This window comes from Platichthys flesus, chromosome 19 (genome assembly GCF_949316205.1).
Source record: "Platichthys flesus chromosome 19, fPlaFle2.1, whole genome shotgun sequence".
NCBI classification, from domain to species: domain Eukaryota; kingdom Metazoa; phylum Chordata; class Actinopteri; order Pleuronectiformes; family Pleuronectidae; genus Platichthys; species Platichthys flesus.
In genome coordinates, this window is record NC_084963.1 from 19,693,739 (window position 1) to 19,712,517 (window position 18,779).

General features: G+C 40.4%; 1 protein-coding gene across 2 annotated transcripts; it reads left to right on the forward strand.

The window, feature by feature from the left end:
- The first annotated feature begins 5,057 nt into the window (after positions 1–5,057).
- On the forward strand, positions 5,058–18,533 carry LOC133974750 (LIM domain transcription factor LMO4.1-like). 2 transcript variants are annotated; one of them, XM_062412456.1, is made up of 5 exons: positions 5,058–5,344; positions 10,587–10,834; positions 14,547–14,643; positions 14,746–14,898; positions 15,268–18,533. In XM_062412456.1, the coding sequence occupies exons 2-5, from the start codon at positions 10,593–10,595 to the stop codon at positions 15,274–15,276; spliced, it is 501 nt and encodes a 166-aa protein (XP_062268440.1). In that variant the 5' UTR covers positions 5,058–5,344; positions 10,587–10,592; the 3' UTR covers positions 15,277–18,533. The 2 variants fall into 2 exon arrangements, with proteins under 2 accessions (XP_062268440.1, XP_062268441.1); XM_062412457.1 differs by lacking the exon at positions 5,058–5,344 and having other exon boundaries at positions 10,542–10,834.
- Positions 18,534–18,779: the final 246 nt, after the last annotated feature.

Sequence of the window (18,779 nt, forward strand, 5' to 3'; positions counted from 1 at the left end):
TGTGCGCTGCACTGTGCAGTGATGATGATATACGCCACAGGACGATGTGATGTCTTGCAGCACATCATCGCGGCAGACATCATCCTGCTGCGCACATCATCACCGCACATCATCTTGCAGCGCACATCATCACCACACATCATCTTGCAGCGCACATCATCATGCGTCGCACATCATCCTGTGGCGCACATCATCCTGCAGCACTTCATCCTGCAGTGCACATCATCACCGCACATCATCGTGCGGCGCACATCATCCTCCGGCACACATCATCGTGCAGTGCACTTGCACATCGTCCTGTGGTGCACATCATCCTGCAGCGCACATCATCCTGCGGCGCACATCATCCTGGGGCGCACATCATCCTCTGCGCACATCATCACCGCACATCATCGTGCCGCCACATCATTCTGCGATGCACATCATCAGCGCACGATGATGTGGGGTGATGATGATATGCGCCATAGGAGAGGGATCCCTCACATGTGTCTCTCTCTGAGGTTTCTACATATTTTTACCCTTTTAAAAGGGTTTTGTGTAGTTTTTCCTTACTCTTGCTGAGGGTTAAGGACAGAGGATGTCACACCCTGTTAAAGCCCTATGAGATGAATTGTAATTTGTGAATATGGGCTATAAAAATAAAATTTGATTGATTGATTGATTGAAGATGATGTGTACTGCACGATGATGTGCGCTGCAGGATGATGTGACGAAGTGCGCCAGGACAATGTACGCCGTAAGATGATGTAGGCAGCACGATGATGTGCACCGCAGGAAGATGTGCGCGGCAGGACGATGTGCAAGACGCCGCCACAAGATCATGTGCGCCGTAAAATGATGTGCGCCACAAGATCATGTGCACAGGATGAAGTGCGCCACAGGATGAAGTGCGCCGCAGGATGATGTGCGCTGCACCATGATGTGCGCAGCAGGACGATGTGCGAGGCAGGATGAAGTGCGCTGCAGGATGATGTGCGCAGAAGGATGAAGTGTGCCACAGGACAATGTGAGCTGATGTGCGCCAGTGTTAATTTTGGCAGCTATTTTTGATTTAGTCTTAGTCTTAGTCTTTTGACGAAAATGCATTTTACATTTAGTCATTTTTATCCTTCTTAGTTTAAGTCTAGTTTTAGTCGACTAAAACAAATTACATTTTAGTCTAGTTTTAGTCGACGAAAACGAATTCCATTTTAGTCTAGTTTTAGTCACATTTAGTCATTTTTATCCTTCTTAGTTTTAGTCTAGTTTTAGTCACATTTAATAGCCACATTAAACTCCTTTTCTATAAAAACATATCTGCAGCCTAATAGCTTATAAATATATATTTAGTTTTAAATGTGAAAACAAAAAGGGAGAGCAGGTCAGACTGGAGCCGGACACAGAAACTGAACATCGGTACAAACCAACTGCAGCTTCTGCTCTGATGAAGAAGCTGCAGCGCGGATCTCTGAGCAGCTGAGACCAGAGAAACTCTGTGTTTTCACTGTTTCCATAGTTAAGAAGCAGTCAGTCACTGAAAGGCTGCTCCTTGAGAACGCGCTCTGCTTTCACTGTGTCTCTCTGAGCGAGTGCACGGGGCGGGGGGCGGAGCTACGGACCGGAGCACTATCTGGGGCGCACACACACACACACACACACACACACACTCGCCCGCTCCTGATACTTCATGACGGCCTGATACGATGATGTTTCAAAAATTATTGTGACTTAGTCATCCACCAACATTTTCGTCTCGTCTCGTCTCGTCAACGAAAATTAAAATAGATTTCGTCATAGTTTTTATTTTCAAAGGTTCGTTTTCGTCTCGTCTTCGTCATGGAAAAAAGGTTGTTAACGAATATATTTCGTCATCGTCGAAATTAACGAAGATGTGCGCCCCAGGATAATGTGCGCTGCCAGATTATGTGCTCCACAGGATGATGTGCGCCACAGGACGATGTGCGCAGCAAGATGATGTGCGCCGCAAAATAAAGTGCGCTGCAGGATGATGTGCGCCACACGATGATGTGCACTGCAGGACGATGTGCACCGCAAGAAGATGTGCGCCACAAGATGATCTGCGCTGCAAAATGATGTGCGCCACAGGATGAAGTGCCCCGCAGGATGATGTGCGCCCCAGGATGATGTGTGCGGCAGGACGATGTGCATGGCAGGATGAAGTGTGCCGCAGGATGATGTGCCCTGCAGGATGAAGTGCGCCACAGGATGATGTGCGCTGCAGGATGATGTGCGCCACAGGATGATCAGCGCTGCATGACGATGAAATGCGCTGCAGGATGATGTGCACCGCATGATGATGTGCACTGCAGGACGATGTGCACCGCAAGAAGATGTGCGCCACAAGATGATGTGCGCTGCAAAATGATGTGCGCCACAGGATGAAGTGCCCCGCAGGATGATGTGCGCCCTAGGATGATGTGTGCGGCAGGACGATGTGCTTGGCAGGATGAAGTGTGCCGCAGGATGATGTGCCCTGCAGGATGAAGTGCGCCACAGGATGATGTGCGCTGCAGGATGATGTGCGCCACAGGATGATCAGCGCTGCATGACGATGAAATGCGCTGCAGGATGATGTGCACTGCATGATGATGTGCACTGCAGGACGATGTGCGCCACAAGACGATGTGCGCCGCAAAATGATGTGCGCCACAAGATGATGTCCGCCACAGGATGAAGTGCCCCGCAGGATGATGTGCGCCCCAGGATGATGTGCGCGGCAGGAAGATGTGCTTGGCAGGATGATGCCGCAGGATTATGTGCGCTGCACTGTGCAGTGATGATGATATACGCCACAGGACGATGTGATGTCTTGCAGCACATCATCGCGGCAGACATCATCCTGCTGCGCACATCATCACCGCACATCATCTTGCAGCGCACATCATCACCACACATCATCTTGCAGCGCACATCATCATGCGTCGCACATCATCCTGTGGCGCACATCATCCTGCAGCACTTCATCCTGCAGTGCACATCATCACCGCACATCATCGTGCGGCGCACATCATCCTCCGGCACACATCATCGTGCAGTGCACTTGCACATCGTCCTGTGGTGCACATCATCCTGCAGCGCACATCATCCTGCGGCGCACATCATCCTGGGGCGCACATCATCCTCTGCGCACATCATCACCGCACATCATCGTGCCGCCACATCATTCTGCGATGCACATCATCAGCGCACGATGATGTGGGGTGATGATGATATGCGCCATAGGATGATGTGCGCCGCAGGATGATGTGCGCCGCACGATGACGTGCAGCTGCCCGGTTTGCCAGTGCCCAAAACCGCCAATGATGGGAGGGATCCCTCTCCCAGGCCGCACAAAATTGCAATAGATATAACAGATGACATAAAAAGACAGTGTCTAACATAAATAGAGAGATATAGCAATGTCCAAAGCATGACCACAATTGACAAAGATGAAGGGGAAATATTGTTTGGGGATATGAGACTACTGCAGAGTGCTTTAATCTACCACAGATTAAGCCGTTTCTGTTTCACATGTCTGCACTAGCATGACAATCAACTTTGTAGTTTAGTAGTTTATCCACCAGAGGTCACACTTTACACATTTTTGTTGCAATCAAGTGTGGAAGATATACATTCAAAGTTCCTGCATGTCGATATAATAACTAACAATTCAGTATATGTTTATAAATTTGCAGGTTGTCATTAACTTATTTTTCATATTATGGCAATCAACAAAATCTACAGTTTTCATTGAACCATCAGTATTGATTTTATTTTTTACTCCTCTAGGCAGAAAAACATGATGTCCATATATTATCACCTTATATTAGATTTGACAGTTAGCCAACATCTGCCTGTTTACACATTTAGAAAACATGGAGCAATATTTCAATTCATTTGGGGTAGTTTATCTACTCCTTCGACAAATCTGACTCCATTATTCTCTCTCTGTTTGGTTTTACGCCAATCTCCACCAACTTGGGTGAGAGGATTCCGACTTTATGGTTTCTAAATGCTTCACTAGGTTCACCAGTTTGTCACCAACTGTGTCTCTGTTTGCTTTGTCACAGGGCTGATGGTGTGCAGTGGGTTTCTTACTGAGCTGCCTGCTCTAGTTGAATACAGTTTTCTCAATTGACCAAAACCAAAACAAAACAATGAATCAAATATAATATGGAAATTGACACAACTATTTAGATCCCTTTCACTCTTAGCTATAAAGCTCACAGAATTTCACTGAATGAGCATCTACAGTTGTTTATTTTGGTCCAGCTTCCATCCATTAACATATCATAACATTATATCCACCTCACTGTACCACCGGTATATTAGTCTTCTTTTTTTTTTATAAAAAAAATTAAAATTCCAACCGATTTTTGTTCCACAAATTAAATACACATTAACATGAATCCAACATATTGTAGCAAACGGATAAATGGAGGCAGAAGACGTTATTTTTCAGCCAGCAATGCACATATTCAGCAAAACACAATAATAATAAAAAAAATCAATATATGAACCTGTGATTTATATGAATTACTTAGTATTGAATGCACAATAACAGGGTAGCTATGTATATACATGGCACTAGGCCCAGTTTAATATAAATTACAATTTTATATAATATATAAAGTAGGGGGTCCCTGCTCCATCTCTCCATCAGTTGGGGGTCCTTAACCTGCAAAACGTTGGGGACCCCTGATCTAGAACATTTAGCCGCTCTGGTCCCGGCCTCTAGATCTCCAGACACCCGTAACATTGACTCTCTGTCCATTTTCCAATCCTGTCTCAAAACCCATCTTAATGTTTTATTTACTATTAAAGTCATTGATATTTTTATTTTACTTTTTTTTTGTTCTGTATTATCCCTGCCTTGTAAGATGACATTGAGTGCTACTAAGGCGCATATAAGTAAAATGTATTATAGTTATAATAGCATAAGCATATATGACCTGCAGCACTTGCAGCTAACCACCAGATGGCGATTGATACGCTTTGGCTTAATTTTTGTGGAGCAGTCATGTCGTCCATCTTCATACTTGCCTATAGTCTTTGCTTCAAAACGGCTGTTCACAAACCAATGGGTGACGTCACAGTGGGTTGCCACTTCGTCCTGAGCGCGTCCTGATCGCTGAGAGTGTGTCCTCACAGGAACAGCTCTGTGCAGGAGACAGCAGAGGAGACCGAACAGGAGATGGGGCGACAACAGGGACTTCTCAAGAGAAGAGACTGTCTGTCAGTCACCGACACTGGCGCGTGGAATACAAAAGCTGCAAAGTTTACGGCTGTTTTTGCAACATCTGGACCTTTCCCGGGCTTCAGCTGAGGCTAGCACGACCTTTAATCCAGCACCATAAATCAAAAGGTACATTATTAGTATTACTAGTAACTAGATAGTAAGTAAGTTAGTCAGTTAGTTAGTTAGTTAGTGGCTGCTCTCTTCTTGCTGCTGCAGATGTTTGTTGACTTCCCATGTTTTTTTTTAAATAACACATTGTTGGTTTTCTCGTCCCATCTTCGATTTCCATGTGTTCACTTCACATCTGTATCAGTTGACTGCAGCTGCAGTTCCTTCCTGCAGTGAACAGGCAGTATCTGCCACAGTGTTAGTTTAAAAGAGAAACTGAGTCGTGAAAGAGTGTCACCATTTCTCACTGTGCTGTCCTAAAATAATATGTGTTTATCAGGCCTATATTTATCCACCAATAACTCTTGCTTATGTCAGTGATGTCAATATTGCCATTCACTTTGTTTTGTGCATTTTGAAAATGTTTGTTGATGTTCAAAAATGACTTCTTTAACCAGAGCAGACCGTGGCATGTCTGAGGGAGACATTGAAAGGGTCACTTGCAGGCCGACATTGACGTACTCTTTGGCCGCTGCTGCTTCTCCTGCAGGGGAAGTAGGCTCTGCACGTCCCTGCTTGTCACTATACTGCCCTGGAAAGGTTGGGGGGAGACATACATAGTAGAGATGGAGAAGGTCAGACAGTGTGTTTAGGTACAGCACACATGGTGGATCACTGGCTTTTTTTTTTTTTTGAGGGGGGAAGATAGTTAAATGTAATTATGCAGCTCTACCTGGCAGATAAAGCAATCTTGGCCTGTCTAAGTCCTTGCTTGAAGAAAAATATGATGTGATGATCAAGATCTTGCTCATCGCTACACTGAAATGCAACAGTTTCTGTAATGATAGGCTTTATATATAATTATCTTGTGATACCAAGTTATTTATCACTAGATAACAGCTATAATTAAGTTGTTATCATGGGAAAACAGAGGATATAAAGTGTAAGATCACTTGTCCGTTTAGGGCTTCTGCACCTGGGTGCTCAAAAATACATACTTAAGAAAAAGAAAAAGATAAACAAGGAAACAATCACATTTGCTCCCTGATTGGCTCTATCAGTCAAATCCCATCTCTTAATTTTGCCTTTGCTGTTCCTTATTTATAGTATTTGGTTCCACATTAATATTATTCTGTTTGCTGTTTATTGGCATGAGCATGACTAGTATGTATTGGTCATGTGATAGCTTTTGAGGTGTGTTGGAAATGAACAGAAATTACCTCTGATATGGAGTTAAACAGTTGACTGGATTGATCAAAATACTGTTTTAAAATGAAAACAGAAAAAGTGTGGACACAGTCTTAATTATCAATACACAGGAAAATGAGCCAAAAGTTTGGTGAGTATTTCTATGTAAGCCCAGTAGTCCTGTTTCATGGTGTTTTGACGCATCACTCGGCTCTGGAGTCAGGCTGTGTAGTCATAAACCTACTAGGCCAAATGAACTGATGAATCGCCTGCCTTCAAACAATGTGATTATAAGCTGTCTTTAATACTGCTCTCTCGAAACCATGGAGCAGACAACTGAGCTTCCCTGTTCTCTGTATTTCATCCACAATCACTGATGTTTCCTTTAAGAGCCACTAATTTAATTAACACATCTGGTTGAATGATGGTCCCTGTTATTTCATAAATAAAGTAACATGTTGGCAAAGTTTAATGAGTATGAATATGAGTGAGTCTACGAGGTCATCAGGTATTAACCCTGTGTCATAGTTTAATCATACAACTAAAATAATTTGTATGTTTTTTTGGTAACATGAACTGTAAGCAGATCACCTTTACTTATGACATAATGATGTAATATCGTCAATAAATATGTAAATTTTTATCATAGCACTGTATTTGGAAAGTTGACAAGCAGGTGGTACTGAGCCATCAGAACAAGGGTAATTGATATTACAGTTTTTGCTGGCTGTTTCAGTTATTTACTGCTCCTCTCTGTGTCTCTATCATTTGTGCTACACAAAAAGGACGGAATTGAGCCCCACTGCTGCTTTGTTGCCATGTTTTTCTGTGCATTCTTTAGTTGAGTACTTTGCTAGTAATGTTGTTTGGATATTTCAGCCCAACTCATGCAAAGATCTGATAATGATGATGTTTTATCAAATAAAATGTAATGAAGACAAGCTTAATGCAGATGGAAGGGCACCATGCTTCACTGAACTCAAAGGAAATTGTTGGTGTTTCGAAAGATTAAAGAAACACATTACAAATACCATACCCATCTAACTGCTGCTATTCAGATTAACCAAAGGTTATTTTTAAAACCATTGATCATCATCTGCTTCACTGTTGTCTCTCAAAATGATTTGGGTGATATATCCTCAGCTTAAAATTGTGTATCTTATGGCTGTTATACTGATACTGTTATATGTTGCCAATTTGTGAAACAGCTGAGGGCCAAAGGAATCTCTCCTCTTTGCACAAATGTACTAGGGAGAATGGTGTCTGGATATCTCAGTTTCCTGCAGCTCCCAACAAAACTGAATTTCTTGTTTTTGTCCCCAACTAGACCCTTAAAATTTCACTCCAGCCCGTTTGTCTCCATTCTGCCAAGTAAAAACCAGCTCCCAGAATCCTCAGGTTCATATCTGACTCCATGTTAAATTTTGAGAACTACATTGTCTCATTTATCCCGTCCTGTTATTTTCACTGTGATCGTTGGCAAACTAAGTATTATTTTATGGCTCTGACTAAAATATTGTCCCAGTAAGTATAACTTGTGCTTTACCAATCATGAAGTCAGACAATTACGTACAATTCATAACAATATTAAACCTAACAATATCTCTTGAACTTGATCTGCAAACCTCACTTTGTGGAACTTTTTGAGATTGATTATATGTAAACATGACACAGAGACTGAGTTGTTACAAAGCATCAGCCTCAATCCAAATTGTCCATTACACAGTAGAATAAACACAGTGTCAGAGATCGTACTTTTCTCTAATGCAAAACTGTTGTGTCAGAGCGCATGAGTGAAAAGGAAGGCAAAGAGGATAATACAAGAAGCACCTTTAAATGATCTGCAGCCTCTAAAAAGATAAGTTAATTCTATTGTTGGGAACCTCAGCATTGAAAACTAATTTGTAAGTTATGTAACAGAACTCGCTTTTTCAAGTCTTTCAAAAGATCTGCTCGTTTTTGAATATGTTTTCATTAATAGGTTTGGTCCCATGAATGAGGCTGTTTGTGGTTTTAATGTAGCCTTGGGCTTAACATGGCGTTCCTTTGGCTGATTAGAGCCAGGTGTCTACTCAGAAAATTAGGGTATTGAGGGCAGCCTGCTTCACTACAGCGCACCAGCTGCTGCCGTCTCAAATATACTTGTGGGAAGGGTTGCTATAAAGCTTAACATGCCCTTGCTGAAATTAAACACACTCAAGAGCACAAATGATGTTACTGTTGCGCATTTGAAAAATGAAATCTGGCACTGCAATTATTTGATGCTGTTGTTGGCACTCATTATGAATTGGGGAAGCTTCTGAAGAGCCAGTGTAGCTGACTCATTACTGAGTAGCACATACTGCTATGTTGTACTAGGTGTGATTCAATAGAAGTCTTATTCCCAGCTGGGCATGAAATCCATTCAGTTTTGTAATGGAAAAATGAGAGCTGAAGAAATACAGTAAATGTTGCATGATGGCACATGTGCACTGTTGCTTTGACTGTAACCTCCAACTATTTATTTTTTCCATAACTTTGGATTTAATTGAAGTACTTGAACTATGTCTCCAGAAAGTGTTGCCTCAGTAAAGGGTCATACATCAGGCAAACATTTTATTGGAGGACCCAATCCTGCACAACTTCAAAGAGCTTCCTCTGGGGACATATTATCAAGTTCAGATAAGAGTTCATTGTGGGCCCAAAGAAGATTGTGTGTGGTTTGGGTTGAGTTTGACACAACATGTTTAGCGTAAAACAACAACACTGTGATGGGAGGGGGCTTACACCTGATGGGAAGAGCCCCAGGTGTAAGCTTGTCTTCATCAAGAAGATATCATGAGGGGCTGAATTTGTAAATCGGGTCGGTCTGGACCAAGGGTGTTTTTGTAAAGAAATCACCAGATTTGCCACAATTCCACTTGAAGTGAAACGGTTGTGTGACAATGACTTTTGAGGTGTGTCAGACTGGTTGTTATAATAAAAATAATAATAATAATTTTCAGCCTTATAATCATAATAACGTTAAAAGCTGAACCAGAGGGTTTGCTGAAGCTAGAGGTAAATCTGACAAGCCAGTCTACTACTGGCTTGTAAGGCAGTGCTATAAAAGCCATGTGGGCCGCTCAGTAGCTCAAACATCATTATCTCTATGCCTTTTTGAAAATAAACTGAATACCTACTCTCATAAGCAGCAGAGTCAAATCCTGTCCTATCAAAAAAATTACATAAAATGTGGTTGCAATAAAGGTAAGATAAACGGAATAAATGAGTTCAAACGACACAGTAGTAGCAGAATTACAAATCGCATGTTAAAAAAAGGCCTTCTTGTAAAAATATGTTTTGAGCAGTGATTTAAAGATCGGTAGTGAGTTGGCGAGCCTGATCTTGTCGGGCAGGGAGTTCCAGAGCCTTAGGGCCCTGATAGAGAAAGCCTGGTCACCTTGGGTAGTCAGCTTTGACCTAGGGACAGCTAACAAGGACAGGCTGGCTGATCTCAGGTTGCAACTGTGTGAATATGCTCCATGTGCCAAGCTCTGCATGTCAATACATTTTCTCAATCAGATGGAGCCCTGCTTCCCATATAATAAATGACAGATATACAGTTCATTGACAGGCCATGGTTTTTCCTGCGTAGAGAATTGTGAGGCAGCTTTAACTCCCAAACAACTTCTAGGAAACCACTTATAGTGATCATGTTTGTCCTGGACCAAATTGATGTCCATAAGTAGTTGTTTACTATAAAAGAATTGCGTAGCTTTTGTATGATAGTCGCAGAACTTGAGGGAAAGGTAACACTGCATATACACACTTACTGACTCTGCTACTCTTTTCTCTTAATGCATTGTGTTGTTGCACATTTCAAGCAAAACAAAGGCTTGTGAAGGGGTTTCATATTTGCAGTAACTATACTGCATATGCTTTAGTTGTGTGAAATTAGTTTCAGATCAATCTGAAGTTTTTCATTGAAAGATTCTATATTATTTTACATTTTTTCATCATATATATATTTTGCTGATATTTTCACTGTCGTGCCTCTGTTTTTTTATTGACTAGTGATCTACTTACTCTTTACCTGCTGCCATGTCCTCAGGTCGCTATGGTGAACAATAGAGTGGACGCGCCTGCTGTTGCTGTAATGGGCATCGGCGTCGGAACAGCAGGCAGGACGTGTGCAGGATGTGGAAATCGAATCGCTGACCGCTTCCTGCTTTTCTCCATGGAGCGATACTGGCACACGCGCTGCCTCAAGTGCTCATGCTGCCACGCTCAGCTGGGAGAGTACAGCAGCACCTGTTACAGCAAAGGAGGAATGATCCTCTGTAAGAACGACTACATCAGGTGAGCCCTACTGAGAAACTGATTAGGTTGTAAGGACAAGTAATGTAACTCAGGTCAACTCATTTAAAGTGAGTCGTTAATAGTCTGAATAGGCTTTTCGCTCCCAGTCACGAACATTGATACAACACTAAAATCACAAATTAATGTTTTGTCATTGGCTTGTGGACTGGAGGGACTGAGGGGGAAACCACTGACATGTGTTTATGTTTGCTAACCTGTTCAGGTTCTATCAGTTATTCATAAGGCAATGTACATGTGCTAATCCAAAAACACTGTTTAAGAACTTATCAAAATATTAGCAATAGACTGGATAGAGAGCTTGTGAAATTTATCCACTCTGAGGTGGCTTCAGGGAAAATAAGTTAGATAGCTACCATCTCATTTAATGCCTTAAGCAGTGGTCTATAACCAAAGTAACATCGTCTTATTTTACTTTCATTAGACAAACACAAGAATGGGTGCTTCCCTCTGTCTGAATGTGAACCACAGTATCCCTTCCCTTTTTTATCAATCATAGGGTCCTTATATTGTAAGTCTCTCCCTGTCACATCACATCTACAAGCTCTCTGGATTAAAGTAAGAGGCTTCTAGGAGCGCTGAAAAGACAACAAGATAAGAACAGAAGCCCAGAGCATCCACTCGTAAGACTTTAACTCAACAATCTCACTTATTCGCCCAAAATAATAGTGTAATTGCTATGGGACATAAGGCTTTAACTTGGTTGTCACCTACCCCTACGTAGGGAATTTCCATAAATACGTTTGTGATTCATTATATAAATTCCCTGCTTTACATTTGTATCTATAGTAACAGTACATGTAATATGATTTAGAGTTTTAATAAAGTCTTTATCTAAAACTATCTTTTTTGCATCCCCTCAAAATATTAGCTCAAGAGTCATTAACAGCCCAAAATATTTAGATTTTCGGAAAACCCAGAAGTCACCCAGCAGAGGTCACTCAGAACTTTTGAGCACTGCCGCAGCAGAAAATGATTACATCATGAAACTAAGACTTTAGTTTTAGTAACTAAGATAAGTAGCAGAGCATAATGGATTGAAACAGAAACTTCTTAAATCCATCCGCATATGTTTAAATTTATCTAGAATATGAGCATGGTTATATACAATCTTAATACTTAATAATATATAATATTCAAACTATACACTAATACACATACGAAAAGTTCAAAAGATCTTACAAATTGCATTTTTTGTCCATCAGATTCCTCTAATGAAAATACGGCAATTGACAGAGTCATGAGTAAAAAGTACAACCTTTCATATGGACTGCCGGTGAGATGGAAAATCTCATGTATCAAAACACAGTCATTGGAAATCGAGGTAAACAGAAAAAATTGGCTGATAGCATAATATTCCAAGTTGTCTGTCCGTCCACCCATTCCATTTTTATGAACATGATATCTCAAGAAAGCTTTGAGGAAATGTCATAAAAATGTTAAGTTGGATTCGAGGATTGGAATTCACTTGGATTCAACAGAGAACTGATTCGATTTGACTTGTCAAAGGTTAAGGTCAAGGTGACCTCCGGTTTTTGTGAATATGATATTTCAAGGGATTTCCTCAAATTTGGTAAAGACTTTCACTTGGACTTAATGAACTGTTTGGTATTTGGTGGTCAAAGGTCAATGTTGCTTTGATCATACAAAACATTTGGTCTTGAAAACGCAATTAAGGGATTTTTTCTTTTCTATCTCAAATGATGAAGATTTAAACATTAACTGATTAGATGTTAGTAGTCAAAGGAAATGGTCATTGTGAAAAAAAATCCTGACAAATACAAGTGACCTTAGGCTCTAATAAGGACAGTGCAGTTGTGTAGTGCCAACAAGGAGCTGCAAAGTCTTACTGAATATTCCTTCTGATCTCCCTCTAGGGGTAGGGTGACGAACTTAACGGAATTAAAATAAATCAGGCTATATGTTTGTGAGACATTCAGCTAAAAACCTGTTCCACCTTTCCTCATTTACTGCATGTCAAAATTATCTGTGCACGAATGTGCAATGATGTGCAATGATTCTGCCTGCTTTAATTTAATTTAGTTACACTGTACACTAACTGGCAACTACAGTTGAAACAAAAAATGTTGTCGATCCCTCTGATTTGCCTAATCGGTCAAGTTAAGTAACTCTTTTCAGTGAACTCCATTTTTTATTTCACTATTCTTTACAAACGGAGCGGGGAAGTGGGAAACGAAAAAAGATTCACCAAGAACGGTCCATGAATAAAATTGCGTTGTGTGGGTTACCTTGTTTCTGTGTTTTGTTCTTAGAACTTAGTTTGCCAGTAGCTAGAAGTATCTATGATCAGACTTACACAGAAAGGGATTCTGTGGGTGCCCACATCTCTAGGGCAAAAAGTTGAATGTGGAAAGCTACAGCTAGAGGCTGAGGTGGAACTCAAGACATAGCAGACTTTGTATATCAGTCCAGTAAAAATACAGTGGCTTATAGGGCCTGACTTGTGAAATAAAGCTCTCACTGTCGACTGAAATTACAGCACAATCTGTAATAAGAGACACTACTTGGTCATGTGAGCACTGCTATGAAAAATTAACTGACACAGCAAATTATGAAATGTATCTGCCAACAATGTTGACCCAGTTACTACTGCTGTAGTATATCCAAACACATAGAAGAAGACCTTTTCAAATCGGCCCACAGAATTAGTAGGTAGATATGTATCTCAGGGGCACTAATTAAATGTTTGGATTAAGATGAAAAAATCATTACCCTGTGCCCTCACTGAAGGACAGGCTGTGAGTGTAAGTAATTGACACAGTGCATTAGTTTCACAGGAAGCTGTAATGATGACAGAAGCTTCTAATTAAAGTCATCAGCCTCCTGCAGCTCAGGTGCTGAAATGCTGACGTGTGCTGCTGCATTCAAAGAACACAGAAAAGTTTGGACTTGTCGGTATTTGTTAACTATGTTCTCTGTTTTGAACTTCTTGTTAAAAAGGTTTTTTTTTATGCCTAAGTATCTAAAAACATAGAATGACATTCCCATCTGCTGTGTTTGATGTCACTAATTCTTACCCAGCAAGTTAAACTTCACAGTAAACATTACCCTCTATTTTTTGCATCGCCATCATCTGCGCGACATGTGTGATGTGCTGTATAGAGTGGGCCATGTCAATAATGTGTATGGCCTCAAGGCACCACACAACAGCAAATCCACATGGGCGAGGTTGCTACACATGAACCATGACATACACGAACGATGACATACAGCTGTTAAGGAAGCAAACAAAAGTATCATTAGACCTGAGAAAGAAGTGTGGCTTTGTGTAGCCTGTACTGAAAAACCTCTGTATATCACGCTTGTGTGTGTACTTCAGCCAGCGAGTCACGTGTTACAAGGAAGTCAAACTATAAACAGAACAACACTGTGAGAAAACAACCCAAAGGCCTGTGTTGGCTTGTTATTTCAGGTACCAGTGGGAGGCCGCTTTGTGTCACAGATACAGTACATGAGATATCTGTTTAGGACTCAATGAGGCAGAATTTTAATGCTGTCGGAAGGTGTGATGGCTTTTTTTCAGTCAAAGGCCGGGGAAATGGCACAACTTATTTTTAGAGTTGAAGGGGTTTGTGAGGTTAGTGTTGGATTGAAGTTATGAGTGGCTGATGAATGTTGTAGATGTACAGGTTCTCAAATGGTTGAATTGGCTTTCTGCTTTTCTGGTTTGCAGGCTGTTCGGACACAGTGGGGCCTGTAGTGCTTGTGGACAGTCTATACCTGCCAGTGAGATGGTGATGCGAGTTCAAGGCAACGTTTACCACCTTAAAGTGAGGGTGACACTGGATATTACCACACCATTAACATTGTTATCAGTGTGTTAATGTTGATAGTTACTTGATACCTTATAATTACAAATATTTTTTTTCTAGTGTTTTACCTGTGCGACCTGTAGGAACCGCTTGGTCCCAGGTGATCGTTTTCACTACGTCAATGGGACTATCTTCTGTGAGCATGACCGACCAGGAGGACACAGTGGACACCCAACTTCACTGCAGAGCAACAGCATGATGTCTGATCAGAAGGTGAGAGGTTGTGTGTACTATTAGGCATATCCATATCAATCTATTACACTGGGGACTCCTGACCAGCTGGACCATTTACTGTGAGTCTCTCACCTTGTTTCCATTAGAATGAAGGGATACATTTCCAAAAATAGATTTGAAAAATGGGAATGCCTAATTTGATATTGGGGACACCTAATCTACAACATGATATAGTTATTACAGCCATGTTCCTGGATGTAAATGCACTGGCACACGTGTTACTAATAACAGAGTGGCTGAAAGGATGTGATACAGTCAGAGGAATGGAAACATAGTGCGGATGTTTCAGGATGTCAACATTTTTGTTTAATTTCCTGGTTTGTAATGATCTCTGTCCACTGTTGACAGGTGTGCTGAGAGAGACGATGGAAAAACCAAATGTGTGCCTTCTCCTCCACCTTCCTCCTCCGTCACTTCTTCACCCTCCTTCACACTGTGTATCCTGCCGTTGACAGACCTTCCTCCATCCTGATGGACATATACTTCACAGTCTGGATATATACTGGTTTAGGCTTCAACTTTCCAACAGCAACTTGTCTGTGTAGGTGGACTGTGAATCTGGACACGTACTGTGTGCTCTTAGCAGTTGGAAGTTATTTATTCTTTTGGCTGTTGTTTATTGTGAACTGTGAGTGTCAAGAACTATCAATGCACATGGGGGAGACATTGAAGCCGTATAACTCATTGTGACTCCTGTAGGAGGTGAATTTTTTTAATCCAAAATAACAGACCACACTTGTACAGTTTTTGTATTATTTTGATTCTTGAGTTGTGATTCCAACCACTGAATTTTTCCCTCCATACACAAGCAAGGCTGTCAGACATGAACTCCGGATCTTATATTAATAAAAAAACATAGGTTTTGGTAACTGCTTTTCTTACCACAGACAGAAGTAGCCTTTTTGCCCAGAATCACCTCATTAACATAACAATATCTTATAGTTTGTTTATATTGGAAATTCTCACATTGTGGCTGGGGTCTTGATTTATGAACATGATGGACAGAAACATTTCTTACTTAGAGACAGTTCTTTATATCTGAAATAGTTAATTATGCTGTATTTACCATGTGAGTCACTGTAGTAGGCTCCAGGTATTTATTTTCCCCCATATTGTATTTTACTCAGCTGGCTTTATTTGTTTGTGTTGGCCACTACTATTTGAAACTTGTTAATTAATAAAACACCAACTTCTATGTTATTATTTATGATAATATTATCAACAATCCTTTTCCAAAGTGTGTCATTGGATTTTAGATGGATTTTCTATCTTTCAGTTGAATATTTACTTTTTTAACGAGTTCAAAACAATATGAAGCTGGAACATAGTAGGTTATTCATCCCAATCAATAATTAAACAATTACTGGAAGGAACAAACTGAGGTCTAATTTTGGAATATTTGCTTTTACATGGATGGATTAACATGAAATGTAGATCAGACACCCGTGTTCCCCTAAGGATGAATTGTCAAAGCTTTCATGTTCTGGCTTTTCACATCGTCAGGTCAAATATTAAGCCTCAAATTTACATGAATTCATATGTCAGTAATCTGAAGCCAGTAAACTCCAAGGTAACATTAGCTCTATTTTGTATGTTATTTTTTTATGCTTTATTTACCAAAGCCTGTGAACTCAATACTTAAGCCTTTTGGGAAAGTGATCTTACATTTGTACACATTTATTCAGTTGAGATACAGTGTGGTTGCAAATCAACTACAGAACTACAGGGCTAAGAAGATCAAGGCTGTCTCACCATAAGAAAAACCACTTTCTTTTCATTATTATGTACATGCTTTTCTTCAGGTGTTGATGAAAGTTAGTCATTTATGCATTTAAGGTTTAACAGTGTTTATAATTGTGTTTTGAAAGACTGTTCCAAAAGAGATTTAGCAGCAGTGACATGTGCTGTATACTCTAAATGTTCATTGCTGTGCAAATCATGTCTTTCTTTTAAAACTACTGTACGAGTGAAGGAGGGTTGAGATGAAAGGTTTGAGTGCACTAATATCCTGCTGAGTTGTGTGCTACAGTAAATGAAACATATATGATGTGTTTTCTTTTTCAATTAGGTCAAAATGTATTGCTCCAAACTTGGAACTCAGAAGAGCTGTCTTGTGAGTGATAAGGATGATTTGACTTAAGCTACACTGAGAGTTACAGATAAATGCCTCAGACTGAGGCGTAAGTAAGGAAGGCTTTGGGTTCTCAGACAAACATGGCTGATTACCCACAGGAATGGGATTTCAAGGCCTGAGCCGAGGCCATTACAGACGCAATTAAAGTGGGATGCGCTGGAGGCCTGCATCGACTTTAGCTGCACTCCTGTTTTTCAGCCTAATGAGGCCTAATCTGGTGAGGTGGTCTAATTAAAAGGTAGGGAGCGCTTTCCTATGAGCATGTAGCAGTTCGTGCTCTCTAGCTTACTGAGGGGCAAACGTACAAGAGAGAATATACTTTTTTTGTTTTCAATCCTGTGCGTCTTTTTAAATTAAAACATTCAACTTGACATTTTTAACAAGTATGCTGGTGTCTGGTCTTACTAAGGTCTCTGCTCTGGTTTTTTATGTTTGCTTTTTGTCCTGAAATGCTACTTTAAATTTGACCCCTTTTTTTTTTACATGTATATTTGGCATGGAAACTATGAGATCATCTCCACGCTAATTATAGGGTCCCTCCTTTTCCATATTGTTTGTGTGGCTTTCTACTCAGCAGAGTCAAAGGCATAAGTGAAATGCAGGATGGGTAGAGGCAAACATGACTAGCCAGCTGTGACTCTTCAAATTAACAGGCCTGGAGAACTCAGCAGCTCCTCTCACAGGGTTAGTCCAATTAGCTTCACATTCACGGCAACAATGAAGCTTTTAATGGTTGTCTTTCAAAGTGCCCTTTCATAATGATGGAGGGTGAGGACATTCCTCTGGTTTTTCAGTGAGGACACAGAACCTGAGTCACACCATTTCCCCTTCAAGGCTTTTGTTTTGTTTTAGTTCACCAGGCTGTGGCATTAGACCAATGGTAAAGGTTTTGCAAAATAAACAATGAATGAAAATAACAGGTTCCAGTTTTAGAGTCTTTTTAAGGCTTAATCACAAATATTTTCTCATAGTCTGGATATTTTTCAGTTGATTTTTTGTTTTTGTGAAAAAGATGCTTTCGCATTACATTAAACTGAGGCCAGATACTCACCTGAGCAGTGACATTCTGAAGTTGCATAGTTAGGCTCTACAGATGGAAATATCATCTGGTCCACCTCATTCAGTATCTCGAAACTAACTAACTAAACTAAATTGCTCCAACAAGTATTGGATGAATGGATGTAGATGACAATTTGCATGGTTTCCAGGTTTAGTGTCTTAAGTAATTAGAAGATTCAAAGACTTTCATATTGAGATATCATTTCTTTTCAATTTGTCCAATATTTGTGGTTTGTAAAACAAGTGATTTGTTTATTTGTGTGTGATTCTAATTTAAATTTGCACATCAAGCCCCTGTCTGCCACTATACTGTTCTTATTTGGAAAAAAATAATATAAAAAACACATCATTAAGATGCTGGAATTGAGTTTTGAAGTGTACTGCCTTCATTTTTATCAGAACATGAATATGTTAGCATGGCACCTTTAAATAAAAAAATACATGAGCTGTAAGAAGAAGAAACTAAGTTGAGTAAAATTATCATTCACAGAGAATTAGAAAGATGCACTTCACATTACACATAGTTCATATAAGAATAGAAGAACTTTACTAGTCCTTAACTTTATTACATAGCAGATTAATACCTGTCCATTACTAAACATACCAAGGCTTTTGCCGATAAAAGCCTTACTTTACGATCTATGTAGACATATAGGTGGCTACTGTA

Coding starts and splice junctions, on each gene's coding strand:
- LOC133974750 (XM_062412456.1), top strand. CDS start 10,593: ATGGTGAACAATAGAGTGGACGCGCCTGCTGTTGCTGTAATGGGCATC. Junction 10,835..14,546: donor TGTAAGAACGACTACATCAG/GTGAGCCCTACT, acceptor TCTGGTTTGCAG/GCTGTTCGGACACAGTGGGG. Junction 14,644..14,745: donor GCAACGTTTACCACCTTAAA/GTGAGGGTGACA, acceptor TTTTTTTTCTAG/TGTTTTACCTGTGCGACCTG.